Below are 24,151 nucleotides of genomic sequence, written 5' to 3'. Positions count from 1 at the left end.
TTCCTAAAGGCCTGCCTAAAGGTCCTGAGTAAAAGGGGTCATCATGCAAACATTCTGTTGCACGACCATTTGGAGTTTTATGGTCTAAAGATGAGAAGCAACAAACCAGGTTATTAGAAGTCATGTATCAAAGTGAAACAAGAGGGAAAGAACAGCTGAAAAACTGGAGGCTGCTGACATGCTCAGATAACTGGTGCCTGTAGGTATGCCTGTTAAGATTTGCATGAATGGGGCTTTGCTTGGTTAGTTCCGTTGGTTTTATTTTCCTGAACAAAGCAACCTCTAAGTTATGGGCATCCTGTTTTCTCCTATCATCTGGCAGTATTAGCAGAATAATTACCCAGAATTCGAATATTGATCCAGATTTTTACATTACCCATCCCTTTTGTTTCTTCTGAGGTGCAGTCAGAGATCACTGGTTGGTTCACAGGAATAAGTAAGGCTAGTTTAAAATGTGGGCAAAAACTTAAAAACAACTAATGAGAATGAAATTTAATGACAAATATATGATAAGTTTTGAAATGTAGTTTTTCATTCTCAATTTCTAGTATTTGTTAAAAAACAAATCATGACAGGACTGAGTTGTTTGCAGAATAAACCTTAGTGTTATCCTTGGGCTGCTTGTTTGCACAAAGGGTAGCAAGTGTAATTATTTTTCACATAGGCTTTCTTAATTGACTTTGATGGAACTCTCTTCCACAAGGTTTCTTGGACAAAAATATTTAAAGCTGAACCCAGCCATGGGTTTGTACCCTCAAATATCTATGAGATAGGTAAATTCATTCTCTTCTTGGGGCCCAAAGATAACAAGGGGCTCCTGAGCCTGTTGGAAAGCAGCGTTCTTTACTCACCACAGGTTAGGAGCCATATTGGGACTACGTAGTCAAGGTTTGAGGCCATCTTTCCCAAGGGGCTTTTATTGGTACACCAAGTGAAGCTTGATTCCTTAAAAGGAAGGAAGCACACCCTCCCTTCCAGTCAAAGCATTGGTTAAACAACCAGTTTCTCCAGCTGTGTCATGGTTCAAAAGAAAATGGATTTGTATTGCACTGATGCAAGTAACTCTATTTCCATAAGTTAACATTCACCAGTAGTTTCCAAATTCCATTGAAACCAGGCAGAAAGAAACAAATGTGCTACAAATTTAGTTCTTAGTAAGATACCTTATTCAATTTTTAACAACTATAGATAACTCAAAAGTTTTTTTTTTTTTTTTACTTTGAAAAACAAAACAGGGATCAAACTGGTAAGCTCTTTTGATTATGTACTAGGCACAGAAAAAGTCTGACTCTTCCAGCATAGATAGGAGCCATGGTTAATTGCATATGTCTCCAGCCCTTACAATAATGTGAAACAGGGAAGTGAAACAGTTCTCAAAAGCCAAAGAAGTAGTTTATAACCTTGACATTTAGCAAACCTAGTATCTGATCTGCATAATTTAAACTACATATTTACATTTTGAAGACAATTGTATTTTACAAGTAATCTTTAAAACTTTTAATTTCTCAGAGATTAAAGTCAGGTGAACTAAAAGACATTATAACTTTTATTTTTCCTTGAAAAAATAATTGATCTAAGCACATATTTTTCTTTAAGCCAATTAATTAGACCTCTTTTTACATAAACATCATACACATAACTGCATGAACAGAAGATTCAGTAGTTGTAAGATTTTTCATTTGTTAATCTCCTAATTGGATTACCACTGGGTGAAGCCCCTCAAAATACAGGACCAGGAAAACATGCAGGTTCTAGGGCAAAATGAGTAGTTATAGCTGGAGGCCAAAATCAGATTTTGAGAGGAATCTATTTACTTTTAATACCTGGGGTTCTATGAGGAAAATAAGAGGTGAAGAGGTTTTTGTTTTTTTGTTTTTTCCTCCCAAAATGGGGTCCATAGCACATTTTCTGTTTATTTCAGGCAGCCCCGTGCTCTCAGAAGTTATGCAGAGCCTATAATGTGTACGCTAAAAGTGACACAACATAATGCAGAAAAATAATTCAGTAGACTAAAGAGAAAAAAAAAACAACTTTTTACAGAAGAACAAGTTTCAAGAAGAGAAAAAAACAGATGCCTTTAAAATATACGTATGGCTTGGAAGCTTAGATATCCACTTTTAATTAAGCTGACATTGAACCACAGTACTTATTGTTAGAGTCTTGCTCTTTCACTAGGATAAAGTGCAGTGGCATGAACTGGGTTGACTGCAACCTCCACCTCCCAGCTGCAAGTGATTCTCCTGCCTCAGCCTCCTGTGTGGCCAGTACTATAGGCATACACTACCATGCACAGCTAATTTTTTTTATTTTTAGTAGAGACAGGGTTTCACCGTGTTAGTGAGGATGGTCTTGATCTCCTAACCTTGTTATTTGACTGCCTCTGCTTCCCAAAGTGCTGGGATTACAGGCGTGAGCCACCATGTCCAGCCACCATACTATTTCTTTCAGAAAATAATTTTGAAACCGTTGTTACTATGCCAAGTGGCCAGTATTTCTGGCTTTTGAACTTCACCTAAAGTAACCTCACAGGTGAAACCAACAACCCTCAATTTAAGGTTATGAGTTAACTGTGAATGCATGAGTTATTTTTCAGAGAAGTGATAAATAGTTTTTCAAAACCTAGAATCTTTAAAGTTAGCGCAGAGACAGAAAAATTTAAGAAAGGAAGCTAGAAGTCATTCACGGAGGGGAAGAGAATCAGCAAATGGTAAAATTCACAGAGATATTAACCAGAAAGTATTTATTCCCTATACCAAGATTGAAGTGGGGCCGCTGCCATTGTAAAATGGCAGAGACCAAAAGAAAGTACTTAGTGCCATACAGTGACAAGGTCAAGCTCTCAGGGACCTAAAACAAGATGGAGACCTGCATCAAAATTTCTTACTGACCAGTTTCCTGGCCTGACTTGAAGAGTGGGCCTATGGGGTCATAGGCCATATTCTATGGCAGAATGACACATAAAGCATATTAGGTTGGCTACAGGTGAAGACTAGCCTCATAAATCCTTTTTTCCATTAATCAAAACTTGACAAAAGAAATCAATAGTGATTTTTTTTTTTTTTTTTTTTTTTTTTTTGAGACGGAGTCTCTGTTGCCCAAGGCTAGAGTACAGTGGGTCAATCTCAGCACAGTGTAACCTCCACCTTTTGGGTTCAAGTGGTTCTTGTGCCTCAGCCTCCCAATAAGCTGGAACCACAGACATCAGCCACCACACCCAGCTGATTTCTGTATTTTTTTAGTAGAGATGGGAGTTCACCATGCTGGTCAGGAGGGTCTTGATTTCTTGACCTTATGATCTGCCTGCCCTGACCTCCCAAAGTTCTGGGATTACAGGCATGAGCTGCTGGCCTCGTTTCAATAGTGATATTTATAATTAATTGTACCAGTTTGCATAGGGAGAGTGTAGCCAGAAGTTTGGTAAACTTTTACTCTGTGGCTCACCTCTCAGCCTTCTGAGTTCCTTCTCAATCTGTGATGCCCAGTCTACCCTGGAGTCCTGTGAAGGGGAAGCCAGCAATGAGATTATTCACATACTTTAAAAGTTGTCCCTTAAGATATTTACTCAGTTAGACTGGTGTTCTCAGTTCATTTTTCTTTTCTTTGAGTTGGAATCTTGCTCTGCTGCCCAGGCTGGAGTGCAGTGATGCCAACTGGGTTCACTGTAACCTCTGTCTCCCGAGTTCAAGCAATTCTTCTGCTTCAGACTCCTGAGGAGCTGGGACTACAGGTACACACAACCATGCCCTCATAATTTTTTTTCTATTTTTTGTAGAGACCGCGTTTCACTGTGTTGCCCAGGCTAGTCGCAAACTCCTGAGCTTAGACACTCTACCTGCCTTGACCTCCCAAAGTCCTAGGATTATAGGTGTGAGCCACCATGCCCGGATCCAGTTCATTTTTAATCCAAACAATGTAAGATTTGCGGAAATTAACCTTTCCCCATCTGGGGGATGCATCTACAGGGAGTGTTCTGTGGTATGGGGACCTAGTTACTCATCTGCAAAGAGAGTACCAAGGAGGAAAAAGGAAAAAAAAAAAGAGTTTTTTTATTTTTTAATTTTTTTTTATGAAGGCGTCCCAGTGATTAAGGATATATCCAAGAGAAGTACAGACTGAAGGTGGAAGGAGGGGAAAAAGGCATAAAAAGGCATTCCTTAGTTCTTTGTCTTCCCAGTGAATGCCTGGGGTACATGAGGTTGAGAAAGAAAAGGCATCCCTGTGTGTGTATATCCCTGTGTGTGTGTGTGTGTGTGTGTGTGTGTGTGTGTGTGTGTGTGTGTGTTTGAGAAAGAAAAGGCATCCCTGTGTGTGTATCCCTTTGTGTGTGTGTGTGTGTGTGTGTGTGTGTGTGTGTGTGTGTGTCTGTTTTAAGGCATCCTTTTTGTTTCTTCCATCTTTATATCCCTGAGAGCCAGTGACCTCGGCCAAGTGCTATCCATAGGTGCCAATGCAACTTTCAGTATGTGTAACAGGTAGGAATTATGTGCATTCACCTATCCACTGCCTACTTTTCCTGCTGTTTGTAATCTCATCTTTGCCATGATGAGATTACATGGATAGCGTGATCTCTATCCATGAAATGGGCGATGGGGACAAGGATTCCAATTATCAGGAATTAGTCATGTTCACCTGCACTGTGTCCCTTGAGTTCTGTGGTCTGTCTCCTGATTCCTCAGATCCAGTATTTTCTTTCTAGGGCTTCAGCTTGAAGCTTGGAGTTCATTTTGGGACAAGTAACTGCCTCATGGAGGTGCTGGTTTCATTAAATTAGCTACCAGGTGCCCTTACCAGACTGCAGCCAGCAGCTGGCAGGGCTGTTTTTTTGCTGCCTCCTTATCGTAAGCTGAATCCTCAGGTATAGCTGTGTAATGGGATGGACTCAAACAATGGAGTGAAGGGGAGAATTGAGGACCTAGCCTGGAAAAAACCCCTTGCATAGAAAAGCTCCCTGCATTTGCATGGCTATGTTAACTTCTAATGTGGCAGAGAAAGGAAAAAACTAAACAGCTTAGGTGCAGGGCAGAGAAGGTGCTTGGGGGAAAAAGCCTCTTACTTGAAGCTAATGGGTTCTTTGAGCAGGGAGACTCATTCCTGCTTTCTGCTTGCCTCTAGAAATAGTAACTGTGTTCCAAATTGCACATTTGCTGGTTGGTCCAAATGCGCTTTCCACCTAATAATATCTCTGTAGTTTGCAACAACACTTGTGACGTTGTAAAAAAAGAGATGCCATGACATCTCCCCGTGAAAAGAAGACAAATGCCATAGGAAAAAAACTATTGGAATTAGGCCAACATTTCCTACCCCTAGGAGTGATGAGGGAGGGTCCTCTCCAGAATCTTGTCCTGTGTAGTTGTGCCATTGTTCTTAACTAGCTTATCGGAAGTTTGGTGCTTCATCTGCCTTCAGAGGAAAGTCTGAGGGCAAGAAGTCTCAGAAAAAAATCAAAGAGTTCAGGTCCACATTTACTTACCCTCTAGGTATCCTGAGTGAGCCTCTAAAATTATAGAGGTTTTTGCTTCTCAGTCATTTCATAAACTGGTGTTCCCTGGCCAGTGATATGCCCTGCCTGGCCTCGCCTGGCTATCCTGGTATGCCCAGCTCACCTGTGTAAAAGATTGTACCTCTTTTTGGTGGTTCTCAAACTCTTATCCTGCACCCAAGAAGAATAAGGATATGCTGACAAAGAGTGAGTAGGGTAGGCGGTTTAATTGAGAGATGAAATGATCAAGACAGCCAAACCTGAGAAGCAGCAATGGGTTTATCCCATTACTGAAAGGTGGGAAGGTCCCCCTAATATGCCTGAATTGGGCTTTTTATTGGCTTTGAAGGTGGGAGGAGCAGGCCATAGTTGGTACTGGAAAAGGCAGTACTCCACTGATTAAAAGATATTATTCAGAAAGAATAAATCACAGAAGGGCACGCAAACAAGAACAGACATTTTCTTATTCTGGGTAGTAAGTTACATTGAGGACCGGTAGGCAGTCAGGTCTTTCAGCATAGGAACTATTTGTTTCTTTAAAGTAGGGTGTTACCAGGGACTTGCCCCTGTCTAGGCATTTGGCTGGCTCCTGTCACTATCAGATTTTGTTGAGTAATTGAACTTTCTTTACTTCTCCATATTTATGCAGTGTTAATTCCATTATAAAACCAAATAAAATTGTTTTTTGTATAAGATGTGGAAAGATTTATCTGGGCTGTTTTCTGAGAGTTGAAACTAACCCTTGTGTAAAGCGGCATTTCTGACTGACTGAGGAAGTGTAGTGATTAAAAAAGAGTTGTGATGTTAGTCAGGAAACTTAGGTTTACCCTTCTGTCTTTTCACCAATCAGTGAGCAGATTGTTTAACCTTATTGAAATTGTAAAGTGGAGAGACTTGGACTTAGTTATTACTGGGCTGTTTTTGAATTGTATTCATTTATTCATCATGTAAAAATGATTAGTCTCCACTTTTAAGGCTCTATTTGTAGTGGCCATATAGGTACTTACTTACACAGTGTGGTAAATGCTATATTTAAATACATGTGGGAAATGTGGAATAGTAGAAGAGGTGAAAAAAATCATAGTTTGAAGTGGAATACTGTTTGCTCATCTTAAAACTGTGGGATTTTGGTGATTCCATGAATTAGGACAAAGTACTTCCACTGAAAGGAAACAATTTAAAGGAAGTACTTGGCACATTTTATAGAAATACTACTAATGGAATATGGAAGAAACACCAAATATTTAGAAGAGAATTATGGGACATGAAGCTAAAAAGTAGTTTGATTGAGACTGGATCATAAGTGATTTTACCTTACCAGATTAAGGTACTTAGATTTTATTTTTAAGCACTGAAGTGGGACTTTTTCCTTTTATAAGAAAGGATTCATGATGAAATCTGCTTTTATTTTGCAGAAAGCTTCAAGATAATTCTGGTGGCTGTGTGGAGGATGCATTGGAGGTGAATCTGCTAGCTGAAGAATTAAAACAATAGTTATAGCAGTTTGGGTAAGAGATGTTTACAAAAATGTTTTGTGGAATAAAATTGATCAGTGAGAGAGATCTGTGAGGCTACCATGGTCTGTTAGAGGTTGCTGCTAATATTTTTCCTTTTTTGTCACTGAGGTAATTAGTAAGTGAAGGCAGGATATTTGTCTTTTATTTATCTTTTACTTCATAGAAAAATCGGTCGCAGTTTAACAGCTTAAAACAACAAACATATCTTTTAGTTTTTGTGGGTGGCAATTTCTAAAAAATTTTTTTTATTTTTTGAGATGGAGTCTTGATCTGTTGACCAGGCTGGGGTACAATGGTGAGATCTTGGCTCACTGCAACCTCTGCCTCCCAGGTTCAAGTGATTCTCCTGCCTCAGCCTCCTGAATAGCTGGGATTACAGGTCCTTGCCATCACACCCACGTTATTTTTGTATTTTTAATAGAGATGGGGTTTTCCATGTTGATCAGGCTGGTCTTGAACTCCTGACCTCATGATCCGCCAGCCTTCACCTCCCAAAGTGCTGGGATTACAGGTTTGAGCCACCGCACCCAGCTCGTAGCAGCTTTATTTGAAAGCTGGTGTATCCACATCCAAGATGCTCACTCACATAATTGCTGACAGCAGGACTGATTTCCTTGCTAGCAGTTGGCAAGAGATATGTCCTTGCTGAAAGAATATGTCTATAAACCCGCTTAAGTGTTTTGAGGCAAGCCTTAGCTGTCATGCTAAGGGAACCTGTGTTAAGCTGTAGGTAATTCTCTATTATAGCCTGTTTGGGAAAAATACTTTGAGAAATTTTTTTTTCTTTTTTTTTTTTTTCTTTTTTGAGACAGTCTCTCTTCGTCACCAGGCGCCAGGCTGGAGTGCAGTGGCGTAATCTAGGCTCACCGCATCCTCCGCCTCCTGGGTTCAAGCAATCTTCTGCCTCAGTCACCTGAAGTAGCTGGGACTACAGGTGCGTGCCACCACACTCAGCTAATTTTTGTATTTTAGTAGAGACGGGGTTTCACAGTGTTGGCCAGGACTTGATGTTGTGATCTGCCCGCCCTGGCCTCCTGAAGTGCTGGGATTGCAGGTGTGAGCCACCGCACCCAGCGAATTTTTGTATTTCTAATTTGAACAGTGGAAATGTATAGTACTTGAGGTTCCTTGAGTATATATATAGTATGGATTTTTTTTTGTCTGCAAAAAAGAATTGTTGGGATTGTGCTGAATCTGTAAACTGTGTTGGATTGTACTGGTAACAGTATTAAGTCTTGTAATGCTTGGATGTGAGAGATCTTTCCCTGTATTTGTGTCTTCATTTTTGTCTCCGCAATATTTTATTGTTTTTGGTATATAAGTCATCTGCCTCCTTAATTAAATTCTTTCATTTTTTTCTTTGTGTAGTATGATACTATCTCTGACAAGACCCAGTTTTACTCCCTCTTCTCTGATTTGGATGCCTTTTTGTATCTTTCTGTTCTTTATTTGCTCTGACTAGGACTCTCCGTACTGTGTTGAGCTGGAGTGGTCCTTGTCTTGTTCCAGGTTTTAGAGAAAGGCTTTGAGCTTTTTCCCGTTGGTATGGCATTAGCTCTTGCTTTGTCTTATATAACCTTAAAATGTTCTGTTTTGTTGAATGGTAATACAAAGTTGTTGCATTTTGTGAAATGCTTTTTTTCTATCTCAAGATAAGGATCATGTGGTTTTTCTCCTTTGTTTTGGTGATAAACCAAAGGTTTATTACACTTTATATACAAAGGTTAATATACACAGGTACATTACACTGATTGGTATTCACGTGTTGAACCACCTTTGCATTGTAAGAATAAATCATATTTGATTATAGTAATTTTTTTACTATATTGCTAAATTTGGTTTGCTAGTATTTTGCTGAGGATTTTTGCATCTATATTTATCAGGAATGCTGGTCTCTAGTTTCTTTTTAGTAAAAGAGAAAGTGGAGCTCAGCATGTGGCACGTGCCTGTAATACAAGCACTTGGGAGGCTGAGGCAGGGGGATCATGAGGTCAATAGATTGAGACCATTCTGGCCAAGATGGTGAAACCTCATCTCTGCTGAAAATAGAAAAAATTAGCTGGTCATGGTGGTTCATGCCTATAGTCCCAGCTATTTGGGAGGTTGAGATGGAAGAATCACTTGAACGGGGAGGCGGAGGTTACAGAGAACTGAGACTGTGCCATTGCACTTCATTCCAGCGTGGTGTCAGAGAGACTCCATCTCAAAGAACAGAAAAGAAAGGGGAAGGGGAATGGAAAAGGGAAGGGGGAGGGGGAAGGGAAAGGGAAAGGAAAAGGAAAAGGAAAGGAAAGGGGATAAGACTCACAGATTTATGAGGCCTCTATTATCTTTATTCCAAAGTTAATTTGTGAGTGTTCTCTTCATTATTCAGGAAGACTTTCAGGACTGGTGTTATACGTTCTTTAGATGTTTGTGGAGTTCCTCAGTGATGTCATCTGATCACAGACTTCTTTGTTGGAAAGTTTTAAATTAGTGATTCAGCCTCATTACTAATTATAAATCCGTTCATTATCCAGTCTTGGTAGATTGTGTGTTTTTAGCAACTGACGTTTATTTTTTCTAGCTTAAACTATTTAGTCACACATAGTTGTTCAAAAAATTTTGTTAGACTCCTTTTTGTTTCTGTTTGCATTGGCAGTATGTCCTTTCTTTCATTCTTGATTTTAGTTATTTAAGGTTTTCATTCTTGATTTTAGTTATTTGAGGTTTTTTTCCTCCCCTCTTTGTGTAACAAGTTGTGTTAGTTGTGTTGATTTTTTTCAAACAGTGTCTTCTTAGTTTGGTTGATTTTTTTTTCCTCCCTTACTCTGTATTTTATTTATCTCTTCTGTGACCTTTTGTTTCTTCAGCTAGCTTTAGGTTTAGTTCTTTTTCTACGTCTTTAAGATTTATAGTTAGGTTGTTGAGATTTAACGTCACCATTGACAGCTATAAACTTTACTCTAGGATTGCTTTTGCTTTGTACCAGTTTTGGTATGTTTTATTTTTAATTGTTGAAAGATTTTGATTGTCATTGTAATTTTTTTCTGACCCATTGGTTTAGAACATTTTGTTAAACTTTCACATATATGTGGATTTCCAGTTTTTGTTTTGCTGTTGATTCTGTTTTCATTTCACTGATATCTGAAAAGATACTTCCGGTGGTGTCTGCTACTTTAAACTTGTTAATACTGGCTTTGACATGTGGTTTGTCTTGAGGAATGTTCTATGTGCACTTGAAAAGAACGCGTACCCTGCTGTTGTTGGATTAGTGTTCAGCATATGTCTAAATGTTTTATCGTTCAAATCCTCTTTTCCTTGATTTTTTTTGTCTGGTTGAATAGAAAGTGAATTGTGGAAATTTTGTGTAATTATTGTGTTACCATTTATTTTTTCTTTAATTCTGTCAATACTTGCTTTATATATTTTAGAGTTCAGCTGTTTGTTGTGTATTTATAATTTTATCTTTCTAATGAATTACCTTTTTATGATTGTGCCTTTTCCTACTTTTGTGAAAGTTTTTAATTTACTCTGTATTATGTGATATTAATATAAGCTCTGCTCTAATGTGGTTATCATATGCAGGGAATATCCTTGTCCATCTGATCACTTTGAAGCTGTGGTTCTTCTTTGATTACATAGTAATCAAAGTCCTACATAGTCCTATTGTAGGAGTCTTGTGAGTCTCTTATAAGGAAGAGTAAGATTGAATCTCACTTTTTAATCCTTGCAGCTCATCTGTGTGTTTGATTGGAGAATCCATTTACATTTAAAGTACTTACTGAAAAAAAAGATCGACTATTGTCATTTAGATACTTTCGTCCTGTATTTTTTTGGTGGCTTTTTGCTTATTTTCTGTTACTCCCTTTTGTGTTTTGTTTGTTTATTTGCCTTTTTGGCATCAATATGTGCTTTGATTCCCTTTTCATTTTCATTGGTATATGTTCTGTAGATATTTTGTTTCTGGTTCTAATTGCAACAAAATCTTGTGACCTGTGCAGAGTTACACAGTAAATTGACTTTGCACTATGCTTCATCTCTCTACTCTTTAAAAATGCACTCCATGGAAAGCTTACATGTTCTTTTAGAGCAATTGGTTATTATTCCTAAGTCATTCATATATGTAACACCATCCTGACTTAAAGCAGTTTGGATATAAGGCACATCATGAGGAAAAGGAAAAACATTGTCATTTTTTCGATGCCATTTTTTTCAAGAATTTTCTGGAAGAGGAAGTTGAGATATTGGTAGCTTTCAGTAAGGGGACCTCGAACATATTTCATAGGCTATGAAAAGTGAATCCATGAAGAAATTGTGACTAATTGAGAGACGATAGGTTCTTTCCTAAGTGGGGCATGTATGTGGATCAGGAGCACCAGGTAAGGGACAAAAGGAACAGACATGAGCAAGTTTGAAGTAGTATAGATTGAAGTGGCTGGTTTCTTTCTTAGTTGCAGGAAAAACTTTCTAAGTAGTTTTTATTAGTAGCAGAACTAAAACAGAAAATACTAGGGAGTTTTTTTTTTCTTTCTTATTTTTGGTTTAAGACCTATTTCATATAGAACATTTTGAATGAGAATTTTTATGTAGCAGAAAACAAAAAAGAAAGAGAAGACTATATATGACAGGATGGCCACATAGAGGTTAATTAATGTGTATGTATTTACTTCACATTTGGTTTTTGTACATTTTAAAAAATCCTACTCTTATGGAATAATATTAACTCATAACTTTGTTTTCAATTTTATTTATTAAAGAACAATATAAGTCTTATCTAAGTGTTCAATTACCAGTCTTCAGTTTTTTGTTTTTTGTTTTTTTGTTTTTTGATGAATCTTGTGTGTAAAAACAAATAATGTCTCATTATTACAACTTGCCTTGTCATGGTTTTTAATGTGATTGATAGGGTATTTATGTGGTGGTTTAACCAGGGCATGCCTCCTATGATAGAGTCCCTTTTTTCTTTTTCTTTTTTTTTTTTTTGAGACAGAGTATCACACTGTTTCCTGGGCTGGAGTGCAGTGGTGCCATCTTGGCTTGCTGCAACCTCTGCATTCCGGGTCAAGAGATGCTCCTGCCTTACTCTCTGGAGTTGCTGGGATTGCAGGCATCCACCACCATGCCTTGGTTATTTTTTGTATTTTTAGTAGAGATGGAGTTTCATCATGTTGGCCAGGCTAGTTTCAAACTCCTGATCTCATGATTTGCCCACCTTGGCACCTTCTTGGCTCACTGCAACCTCTGCCTCTCTCTCTCTCAAGCAATTTTCCTGCTCCAGCCTCCCAAGTAGCTGGGACTACAGGTGTGCGCCACCATACCCAGCTAATTTTGGTATTTTTAGTAGAAATAGGGTTTCTTCTGAAGAGACCATCTTGGCCAGGATGGTCTCAATGGCTTGACCTCATGATCCAGCCACTTTGGCCTTCCAGAGTGCTGGGATTACAGGCATGAGTCACTGCCCCTGGCCTACTTTTTATATTCTGTGTTTCTACTTATCTATAAAGGTAGTTAAGAACATCTTCTAAATGGATTTGTGGAGTGCTGTTAAATTTGTCCCAATATATTATTGGTCACATATGGTTTGTTTTGATTTGTTCTACTTTACTTTGTCTTAGTTTGTTTCTGTTTTTTTTTTTTTTTCTTTCTTTCTGGACATTTAGATATTACTGATTATTCTTTTCTACTCTGCTTGATTTCAACTTTTAATTTTTGTGGAAACAAGTCTAGTTCTTAGTCAGTGACACATCAGATTAACCTTGGAGCTATTAAAGAACTGCTGATTATTAGGTTTCAGATATTTTGATAAATTTGGTCTAGGCTGGAACTTGGACATTGCAATCCTCTAGAAGTACTTCACTAAATGTGAATTTGCAATTTAGGATGAAAACCACTGGACTAATGAATATGGAATGCAAAGGATTTGTGGGATTTACCCATACTATCAGGTTGCAGTGAACTCTCACCATTAAATTTCTGTGCCTTTAGGCCTGTTAAAATTATTTGAATACACTATTGATTTTCCTGCAGGACTATCAAAAAGGACCTTGGGAAAAAGGACTTGTCAAAAGTGGAAAGTCCTTTTGGAAGCTGAGGTTTGACAGATTGATGGCATTGGAGAAATATGGTATAGTTTAAATCCTCTCCAAGGAAAAATTACTCCAGAGTTTTAAATTTTACATGTCAATCACTTAGAAACTTTTCTTAAAGCCATTTATAATGCTCTAATAAAATGATGTGATGACTGTTCATTGTCTTTAATTCTTTGTCAAAATCTGATACTGGTTTCCTTATGTTTAGGTATTACATTTTCATCATATATATAAGCCAGCAATTGATAGGCCTTTCACAGACTCTTCTATAAGTTAAAAATGAGGGCGAGAAACCTTATTTATTTTTCTGGAATATTATTTAATATATGGCATGTTTCCTGGCATAACTGCTTATACAATGGTAGGAATTTCTTAAGGGAAATACAACTATTAATAAAATTTTAGTTTTTAATTTTTCTCATGTCTATAATCCTCTGTTAATGACTATATAGACTGGTGATGTTACTATGCATATCAAAATCGCAATAATTTCTTTTTTTTCTTTTTTCTTTCTTTCTTTTTTTTTTTTTTAAGACAGAGTTTTGGTGGTGTTGCCTAGGCTGGAGTGCAATTGTGTGATCTTGGCTCACTTCAGCCTCTGCCTCCCAGGTACAAGCAGTTCTCCTGTCTCAGCCAACCAATTAGTTCAGATTTACAGGCATGTGCCAACATGCTTGGATTTTTAAATTTTATTTATTTTTATTTTTTTGGTATTTGGTAGAGATGGGGTTTCACCATGTTAGTCTGGCTAGTTGGAAACTCCTGACCTCAGGTGATAACACCTGCCTTGACCTCTCAAAGTGCTGGGATTACAGGCATGCACCACCACGCTGGGCCTCTTATTTATCTTTTTAACACGTAAGTCAGTGGGACCTTTTTTCCTTTTAGGTTATGAAATTGTCTGCAAGGTGTGTCCTTGAATTGGAGATTCTTAAGGCTGTCACATGCTACTACTTTATCTTCTATAAATGGCCTATAATTTCTTCTCTTAGGAGAACTACATAAAGAGACAAAATAGCAAAGATCTGTTCTGTGTGAAGTATGACAGCCACCACTCGTGGCTCTCCATTAGGAGGGAATGACAGCCAGGGCCAGATTCCTGATGGACAGTCTCAGCATCTCTTCCAACAGAACCAGGTAGGAGTAAGACTGTGTTGTTTTGGTTACTGTGGAGTATGTAATGGTGGAACATGTCCTGAAGGATTTGTGGGGAACACTCCCGTGTGAGACCCCTAAAAGGCGTGAGTCTCACTATACGGTGAGTTTGATCCCAAACACAGTTTCCTACTGGAGGCAGTCGAGCTATCCGGAAATATAGGAACTGAAAGATGAATGATCAGTTTCTGATATCAACCACAATATCATTTGGGCCTAAAACTATGCGTTGCTGCTAGACCAAGTGACCCCCTACCGGCAACCAGTTCCTGCTTTTAATCTTTTTATGACTTTAAGAATAATCCTTAAACCTTACTTACCAGACTGCCTTGTACCCTAGATAATGGTTTAACTGTCAATATTTGCAAAGCAAAATGCCACCATAAGGGATGGCTTTGATTCCTGACTCAGAGATTCCTGAATGGGGAAATTGAGTTAAGTTGAGTTAGGAGTAGACAAAGGAGAATCCCGTTAAAAGATATTCTGATACGCAAAACCAAAGATACTTGCAGCCAGGAGGAATAATGTCTGGATGTAAACAAGCTTTGTGATCACAGGAAATTGTTACCTTTTACAACCACTGATTGTGTATCTGACTACTCTATTGTATAGGCCATGTAAGGTATACATTTGCATTTCCTCTTGCAACCATTGTGTATTTGACTTTTCTATTGTATAGGCCATGTGAGGCATACATTTACATTCCTCTTACTATGACGTAAACCAGAGCCAAGAAAGTGTATTTATTCCTGGCCTTTGAAAAATAAAATTTGCTGTTTAGGCACAGCCTATCAGCCCTCCAGATGCCTCGCTTTCTCTCTCTCTGTCTTTATTATTTTCTCAGGCGCACTCCCTCTTCCAGGTATTGGGACCTCTTGCAGGTCAAGAGACCCCCGGGCAGACGTGCCTACCCGTCCCGGATGGTCCACGATAGTAAAGTAATAATAAAATCTGGTTATTTTAAATTACACTTTAAAAAGTGACTATGGGCTGAGTGTAGTAGCTCACACCTGTAATCCCAGCATTTTTAGAGGCTAAAGAGAGAGGATTGCTTTAGTTCAGCAGCAGCTTGGGCAACATGGTGAAACTCTGTCTCCACAGAAAGAAAAAATTAGCTGGGCATGGTGGGCATACACTGATAGTCCCATCTACCTGGGAGGCTGAGGCAGGAACATCACCTGAGTCCCAGAGGTCCAGACTACAGTGAGCTGAGTTTGAGCCACTGCACTCCAGTCTGGGCAGCAGAATGAGACCCTGTCTCAAAAAATGAAATAAAATAGGCCGGGCGCAGTGGCTCAAGCCTGTAATCCCAGCACTTTGGGAGGCCGAGGCGGGTGGATCACGAGGTCAAGAGATCGAGACCATCCTGGTCAACATGGTGAAACCCCGTCTCTACTAAAAATACAAAAAACTAGCTGGGCGTGGTGGCATGTGCCTGTAATCCCAGCTACTCAGGAGGCTGAGGCAGGAGAATTGCCTGAACCCAGGAGGCGGAGGTTGCGGTGAGCCGAGATCGCGCCATTGCACTCCAGCCTGGGTAACAAGAGTGAAACTCCGTCTCAAAAAAAAAATAAATAAAAATAAAATAAAATAAAGAAAAAACAGTGACTTTGGCTCTTGGTAAAAGGAAACCTTAATTAGTGTACATGGTTGAAAATGTAGCCCTGTGTTTTTCTGTATCTAAGATCCTATGTGAATCTGAGGGCAAAGCATTAATTTAGTCACTGTAACCTCAGTTATAAGCACACACTCGAGGCAGTTATTTTTATTCAAACCACATGTTATAAGATTATCTTATGACTCTTAACTGCTATGATATCTAAGCCTTAGTTTCCATATCTTTAAAACTAGGATAAGTGAAATAATATTTCTAAGAGGCTTAACACAGACTTAATGTCAAAGTTCTGTGTGGACCTCTTTGGGAAAAAAATACTGCTTTTACTATCTTGGTAGATTTTTTGTAAGAGAAAGTACTTATAAATAACTGCCTTTTCACTTCTAATATTAGTAATTTGCCTTTACTTTTTTTCTAGGTGATTCATCAATTGCATTGAGCTAATGTTTTCAGGGTTTTGGCATTTTCGTTCCTATTTGTGTATTTTTTTTCTTCCTTTTTCGTTATTTTGCCTTCTTTAGGTTTGTTTGCTGATCATTTTCTAATGCTTTGAGTTACTGTTTTGTTGATATTTGCATTCATATTCATGTTTTCTATTGGTCTAGTTTTCTTGTATTTGGTAGTTGGTATGAAAGTAATGCTTACTTCATAGAATGGAGTCAGAGTGTTCCTTTTGCTTCTATCTAGTGGGAAAAAATGTTCAAGAATTGATGGGGTTTTATCCTTAAATATTTGATACCACTGAGCCTTCCTGGTCATTGTGCTTTCTGTTTCAGAAGATTATTTATTGATTTGCTTTATTTAGCATACGTTAACCTGTTAAAATGGTGTTTCTTTTGTGAGTTTTGAAAGCTGTGTCTTTAAAGAAATGGTAGGCATAGAGTTGTTCATAGTATTCCTTTATTATACTTCAATGCAGCAGTCCCAAACAGTTTTGGGACCAGGGACTGCTTTTGTGGAAGACAGTTTTTTCATGGATGGCAGGGCATAGAGTGGTTTTGGGAAGAAACTGTTAACGCCTCAGATTATCAGGCATTAGTTAGATTCTTATAAGGAGCATGCAGTCTAGATCCCTCACATGCCCAGTTTACAATAGGATTCAGGCACCTGAGAGTCTAATGCCTCCACTGATCTGGCAGGAGGTGCAGCTCAGGTGCTAATGCTGGCTCTCCTGCCACTCACTTTCTGCCCTGCTGCTCAGCCTGGTTTCTAACAGGCCACATATTGGTACCAGTTTGTGACCTGGAGGTTGGGGATTTCTATTGTGTAGCACATCTGTGTTATATGTCTTCTCTTTCAGTTCTGAAATTAATAATATATGTCTTTTTTTCTTATCCTGGATAGAGACTGACCGATATTTTCAAAGAACCAGCATGTATGGTTTTGGTGATTTTTCTCTGTTAATTTTTTGTGATTTTCATTAATTCCTGCTCTAGTTTCCTTCTACTGACTTTGGAATTAATTCATACTCCTTGCCTTTTTTTTTTTTTTTTTTCCCCCTGCCCAGGTTGGAGTGCAGTGATGCACTCTCAGCTCAGTGCAACCTCCGCTTCCCAGGTTTGAGCAGTTCCGCCTCAGCCTCCGCAGTAGCTAGGATTGTAGTTGCCCATCATTACACCCAGCTAATTTTGTATTTTTTTAGTAGAGACAAGGTGTTGCCATGTTGGTCAGGCCGGTCTTAAATTCCTAACCTCAGATGATCCACCCACCTTGGCCTCCCAAAGTGCTGGGATTATATGTGTGTGCTACCATGCCTGGCTAATTTTGAATTTTTAGTAGAGATGGGGTTTCACCATGTTCATCAGGCTGGCCTCTAACTCCAGACCTTGTGATCCACCCGACTTGGCCTCCCAAAGTGCTGGGATTACAGGCATGAGCCACTGCACCCAGCCTTTTCTTTTTCTTTCTAGATAACTCTTGTTACTTAGAAGCATGGTGGTATGCATATATTTTGGGATTTTCCAACTGTCTTTCCTGTCTTTTTTTTTTTTTAAGAGATGGGGTTTTCATGTTGGCCAGGCAGGTCTCAAACTCCTGACCTCAGGCGATCCACCTGCCTTGGTCCCCCAAGGTGTTGGGATTACAGGCATGAGCCACTGCACCTGGCCTTCCAATTGTCTTTCTATTAGTGATTTCTAGTTTAATGCTATTGTGACTGGAAAGCATGTATTTTATTATTTTTATTTTAAATTTATTAAGATGTGTTTTATAGGCAGTAGGCAGGCTACCTTGGTCAGTGTTCCCAGTGCATTTAAGAAGAATGTGTACTCATTGTCATGGGAGAAGTAATCTAGAGGTATCAGTTAGATTTAGTTGACAGATAATGGTGTTGAGTTTCTTTGTTTCCACTGATTTACAGTCTTCTGGAGCTGTCCATTTCTCATGGAAAGGTTTTGAACACTCCAACTATCTTAGTGGATTAGTCTAGTCCTCTTTGCATTTCTATCAGTTTTTGCTTCACATATTTTGGGGCCATATTATTAGGATCATATACATTAAAGATTTTTTGGCTTGTTTAGTTGACCCCATATATAATGTTCTTCTTTACCCCTGCTAATTTTCCTTGCTCTGAAGTTTACTTTGCGAAGATAGTATAGCTAATTTCTCTTTCTTTTGATTGGTGTTAGTTTGGTATGTCTTTCCTCATTCCTTTAGTTCTAATCTGTGTCTTTATATTTTAAGTGAGTTTCCTATGGGTAACATATAGTTGGCTTTTGTTTTTAGATCTACTCTGATAATCTTTAACTTGGTATATTTAGGGTATTGATATTGAAAATAATTATTGATATAGTTGTGTTAATATTTACCCTATCTGTTACTGTTTTCTATTTGTTACCTTTATTGTTTGTTATTAATTTGTGTCTTCCATTTTTTCTGCCTCTTTTTGGTTGTAATTGAACCCTTTGTATAAGTTTTTCCTCTTTTCTTAGCTTATCAATTACATTTTTATTTTTTAAGTATTTTAGTGGTTGCCCTAGAATTTGCAATATACATTTACACTAAATCCATAAGTCCCCTTTGCAATGTGGAGTGCATGTACTATAACAAAATATCTGTAATTGTTCCTTTTGTTCTTGTGTCATTGCTTTCTTCCATTTGACTTACACATAGGCTGTTATCACTGACTACAGTAGCTAATGCTCTTTTAATTTACTTTATTATTTTTTGAGACATTTACTTTATTATTACTATTTTTTTGATACTTTTTGTAGCCTCTATCAACCCAGAGTAGATTGCAGTAACAAGATCTTAGCTTATGGTAGTAGTATCGAACTCCTGGGATGAAGTGTTGTTCCCACCTCAGTCTCCAAGTTGGCTAGGACTATAGGCATCCTCTAGCATATCTAGGTATTTTATTGTTGTTGTTTTGTAGAGGGTCCACAGTGTTTCTCAGTCTAGTCTCAAACTCCCGGACTCAAGCAGCCCTCTCACTTGGGCCCTCCTGAGTCACTGGTATTATGGGCAAGAGCCACTGTGCCCAGCAGCTGATTTTATTTTAAAGAAACCGTTATGTGATAGATCATTTAAGATTAAGAAAAAGAAAAGTTTTTATGTTACTGTTGTGCATTCCTTACAGAATGCTTTTTCTTTTGAAGATGTTTCTGTTGGATATTATTTTTTTGCTCTCTGAAAAACTTGCAAAGGAGATACATTGACAACAATTTATCTCAATTTTAGTCTGAGAAAGTATTTCTCCTTCACTTTTGAAGTAGACTTTTGCAGAATACAGAATTATAGATTAGTAGTTGTTTCCTCTTAACACATTTAGATACTTTTTCCCGGTATCTTGTTTGTATGATTTCTTAGACAAAACGCAGTATAATTCTTATTGTTAATTTGCTTGTAGGTAAGATATTGCTTGACTTTAGCATCTTTCAAACTTTTATTTTTGATTTTCTGCAGTTTGTATTTCTAGATGTGCTCTTTTGTTTGGTTCTTTTGGGATTTATCTAGCTTGGAATTCTCTCAGCTTCCTGAATCTGTTGTTTGTTGTGTGGCATTATTTGGGGAAATTTTTCAGTCATGATTAATTACTTCAAATACTGCTGGCTTTCTCTCTCTCTCTCTCTCTCTCTCTCTCTCTCTCTCTCTTCTCTCTCTCTCTCTGTCTCTCTCTCTCTTTCTCTTTTTATTTTGCTGTTTCCATTTACATGTAAGCTGTTTTGTCAAGCAACTTTGCTGTTATCTAATGGTTTTGAATAGTCTCTTTATTTGCAGCCTATTTTTGTCTGCTTTTCAGTGTTTGAAGTCTAAGCTTTTAATGAGTTCATATTAAAACACAAGAATGAAGACATCCTTCATTCCTGTTACAGTGTTTTTGGTGTATACTATTTCACCTTGATTCTTTTTTAGAATTTCTATCTTTCTGCTCACATTAACTATCTTTTTTCTCATTTCATTTGCTTTATTCATTAGAACCCTTAGCACATTTATGACGGTTATTTTAAATTTGTATCTGATAAATCTTTCTATGTGGAGACAAGCTATCACTCTGTTTCCGAGGCTGGAGTGGTGGGGGCATAATCTTGGCTCACCACAATCTCCATCACCTGAGCTCAAGTGATCCTCCCACATCAGCCTCCCAAGTGGCTCAGAGTTATACAGGTATGTGCTACCACGCCTGATTTTTGTGTTGTTTTGTAGAATAGGTTTTTACCATGTTGCCCAGCCTAGTCTTGAAATCCTGAATTCAAGCTGTCTACCTCCAATCACCTCCCGAAGTGCTGGGATTAAAGGCTTGAGTAACTGTCCAATCTCCATTTGATAAATTGAACATTCTTGTTACATCTGAGTGTGATTTTGTTGTCTGTTCTGTTCTCTTCAAACAGTTTTTTTTTTTGCCTTTTAGTATGCATTCTAATTTTTTATTGAGAGGTGCACATAAAGTACTATATAAAAAGAAACCTTGGCAGACGGGCTATTGTAATATACTGGTAAAGTAAGGTATTTGGGGAGGGGAAGCAATCTGTAATCTAAATCTCAGTGTCTTAGTATACCTGTGGCCCTTGAGCTGTGGCCTAGGTGAAACATGATAGATACAGGGGGGTGGAATTGGGATTTTTAATTTTATGTAGAATGCTGTGGCAGTCTAGAGTTGAGTATTTCTCTTCCCTTAGGTCAGTTAGGCATAAAAAAAACCTTAGTAGGCTAGGTAAACTAGTTTATCCTGAGGGCTTGTTAAATAGTAGTACAGAATGCTCTTCTGTGTTTCAAAATGGCTGCTTTGCATCTTTCCCTCCTAGAAACTCAAGAGGACTTTTTTAATGATCTTTTCAGGAACAAGTTAAAAAAAATTGTTTATTCCCATAAAATTGGGCTTCTTGGTAGTTTTTAACTTACATTGCATACTTTACACCAGAAGCCTTCAATAATACTTTAATTACAGTTTAGGTTTTCATACCTTGGAATGGTTGCCACAGAGGTTTCAGGTCTACTCAGAGTTTTAATTTCTTCATAACCTGTTCTTGGTGGTTATATGCATGTAGAAATATGTCCTTTTATCCAGGCCATGCACTTTGCTGGGATATAGTGGTTCATAGGATGCAGTGATAATCCTTTTAATTTTTTACAAAATCCATAGTAATACTTCTTTTATTTCTAATATTAATTATTCAATTCTTCTCTCTTTTTTAGTCAATCTTGCTAAAGGTTTGGCTTCTTTTTTTCAAGAACAGAATTTTGATTAAATTGCTTTTTCTCAGTTGTTTTTCTAGTCTCTGTTTTGTTTGCATCTGTGCTAATTTCTACCCTTTTGTCTTTTGCTTATGGTAATGTGCCATTTAATGAAGGCTGTATGTTCTGAGAAATGCATTGTCAGGTGATTTCACTGTCATGCAAATATAGTGTGTTCACACAAACCTGAATGGTAAAACCTACTAGTAGGTTTAGTTATTGTCATAGGCTACTAACCTGTTAGCATATGTTGAATACAGTAGGTGTTTATAATACAATGGTAAGTTCTAAGCAGAAAAAAATTTAGTAAAAATGCAGTATTTCAGTACTATGAGATGACCATATACATAGTTCATCTTGACTGAAACGTTTTGTGGAATGTAGATGTATTTTGTTATTCTTTAGTAGTATTTTTTTTTTCTTTTGAGGTGAAGTCTCATTCTGTGGATAGGCTGGAGTATAGTCTTGGCCCACTGCAACTGCCGCCTCCTGAGTTCAAGCAATTATCTTGCCTCAACCTCCCAAATAGTTGGGACTACAGGCGTGCACCACCGTGCGTAGCTAATTTTTGTATTTTTAGTAGAGACAGGGTTTCACTATGTTGGCCAGGATGGTCTAGATCACTTGACCTCATGATCTGTCTGCCTTGGCCTCCCAAAGTGCTTGGGTTATAGGCATGAGCCACTGTACCTGGCCCTCGGTCCCCTTTTAGTAGTTTTTTAATGTGTAAATTTTGGTTGTTGATTTGAGATCGTTTTTTAAAGTGCTTAGTAAGGTTCCCTCAACACTGCTTCTTCTGCATCCATAAGTTTGGTATTTTTTTGTTTTTATTTGTCTCAAATATCACAGTTTCTATTAGATTTTTCTGCTTTGACAGATGGGTCTCTTTTTGAGACAAGTCTTGTACTGTGGCCAGGCTGGTTTGCAGTGGCAAGAGATGTTAGCTTACTGCAACCTTCGCCTCCCAAGTTCAGGTGATTCTCCTGCCTCAGATTCCCTAGTATCTGGGATTACAGGCATGCAACACTGTGCACAGGTAATTTTGCAGTTTTATTAGTCATAGTTTCACCATGTTGACCAGGGTGGTCTTGATCTCTTGACATCCTGATCTGCCCACCTTGGCCTCCCTAAGTGCTAGGATTACACGTGTGAGCCACTCTATCCAACCCTGATGCATGTGTCATTTAAGATGTATTGTTTAAACTCTATTTATTTATGGATTTTTCAGTTTTTCTTCTGCTATTGATTTCTACTTTCATTGTATCCTGATCAGAAAAGAAACTTTGTATAAGTCGTTTTTTTTTTTTTTTTTTTTTTTTAGACACAATCTGGCGTTGTCATCCAGGCTGGAGTGCAGTGGCGTGATCTTGGCTCACTGCAACCTCTGCCTCCTGGGTTCAAGCAATTCTTCTGCCTCAGCATCCTGAGTAGCTGGGATTATAGGCAACCACCACCATAGCCAGCCAATTTTTGTATATTTGGTAGAGATGGGGTTTTGCCATGTTGGCCATGCTGGTCTCCAATTCCTGATCTCAGGTGATCTCCCTGCCTCAGCTTCCCAAAGTGCTAAGATTGCAGGCTTGAGCCACGACATTTGGCCAATATAAGTCTTCTTAGATTTGTTAAGATTTGTTTTGTGGCATTACATATCCTGATGAATGTTTCATGTGCCCTTGACAAGAATGTGTATTCTGCTACTATTGTATATGTAGAGCAGGAATCCCCAGTCTCTGAGTCGGACCAGTACCACACTGATGCCTGTTAGGAAATAGGTTCTACAGCATCAGGCAGGTGAGCGAGCATTACCACCTGAAAACCACCTCCTGTCACATCAAGGACACTATCAGATATTTGCATATGAGCACAAACACTATTGTGAACTGTGCATGTGACGGAATGTAGGCTGCATGCTTATCTAGTATCTGATAATCTGAGGTTTCATCCTGTACCCTTCCGCCATTCCACTAGCTCCATCCATGGAAAAATTATTAATTATTGTTGTTAATCTCTTACTGTGTCTTATTTATAAATTTAACTTTATCATAGAGATGTATGGATAGTCTTAACTGGGACTGTGGGGGCCATTTCCACACCTCTGTCAGAGAAATTGATCTAAAAGAGAGGGAAGAAAAAACCATGGTTAAGTTTTATGACCTAGCCTCACAAATCACATTGTCATTTCTACAGGGTCTCTACCTGTATATTCTAGGCTGGAAATACACCAAAGGGTTATGTTCATATAACACCATTAATCTGAAAGTTTATTGTATTATTATCCTTCCATTTTAGGGAATATAACTGTTTTCTCAGTGGGCAGAATGGGTTGGTTACTTTAAGCTTAGAGACTGTTGAGTCAGACCTAGATACGATTCAGTGATCATCTGTTTTGTTCTTGTTACTTTTTAATGGACTATAGTGGGGCTGTTCCCTCTGTTGATGTCAGATTCTGGTTCATGTGAGTATACTGAAATGTTTTACTGTTTTTAGAGGCCTCCGTTAGGTTTTATTATTCCCAACTAAGGCACTTAAACGTCCAGAATATATATCCTGATTGGTAATCAAAGTTTGTTCTTCAAACCATGTAAATAATGTGTTAAAGTTCTGCCAAAGGACATCTTCCCACACTTTCTATGACTTTGCA

At 38.2% G+C, this 24,151-nt stretch overlaps 1 protein-coding gene across 1 annotated transcript in view; it reads left to right on the top strand.

Moving 5' to 3' along the window:
• Positions 1-24,151, top strand: part of LOC141582937 (ubiquitin carboxyl-terminal hydrolase 9Y) — a 236,761-nt gene that overhangs the window by 33,207 nt on the left and 179,403 nt on the right. Inside the window, exons 3-5 of the mRNA XM_074392392.1 lie at positions 6,895-6,987; positions 7,809-7,930; positions 14,060-14,204. Of these exons, the coding sequence (XP_074248493.1) occupies positions 14,109-14,204 (96 nt within the window). The 5' untranslated portion in view covers positions 6,895-6,987; positions 7,809-7,930; positions 14,060-14,108. The remainder of the gene's footprint in view (positions 1-6,894; positions 6,988-7,808; positions 7,931-14,059; positions 14,205-24,151) is intronic.

This window comes from Saimiri boliviensis, chromosome Y, assembly GCF_048565385.1.
Source record: "Saimiri boliviensis isolate mSaiBol1 chromosome Y, mSaiBol1.pri, whole genome shotgun sequence".
NCBI lineage: Eukaryota > Metazoa > Chordata > Mammalia > Primates > Cebidae > Saimiri > Saimiri boliviensis.
The sequence above is the reverse complement of the archived record's forward strand: the minus strand, read 5'-3'. Positions and strand labels throughout refer to the sequence as shown.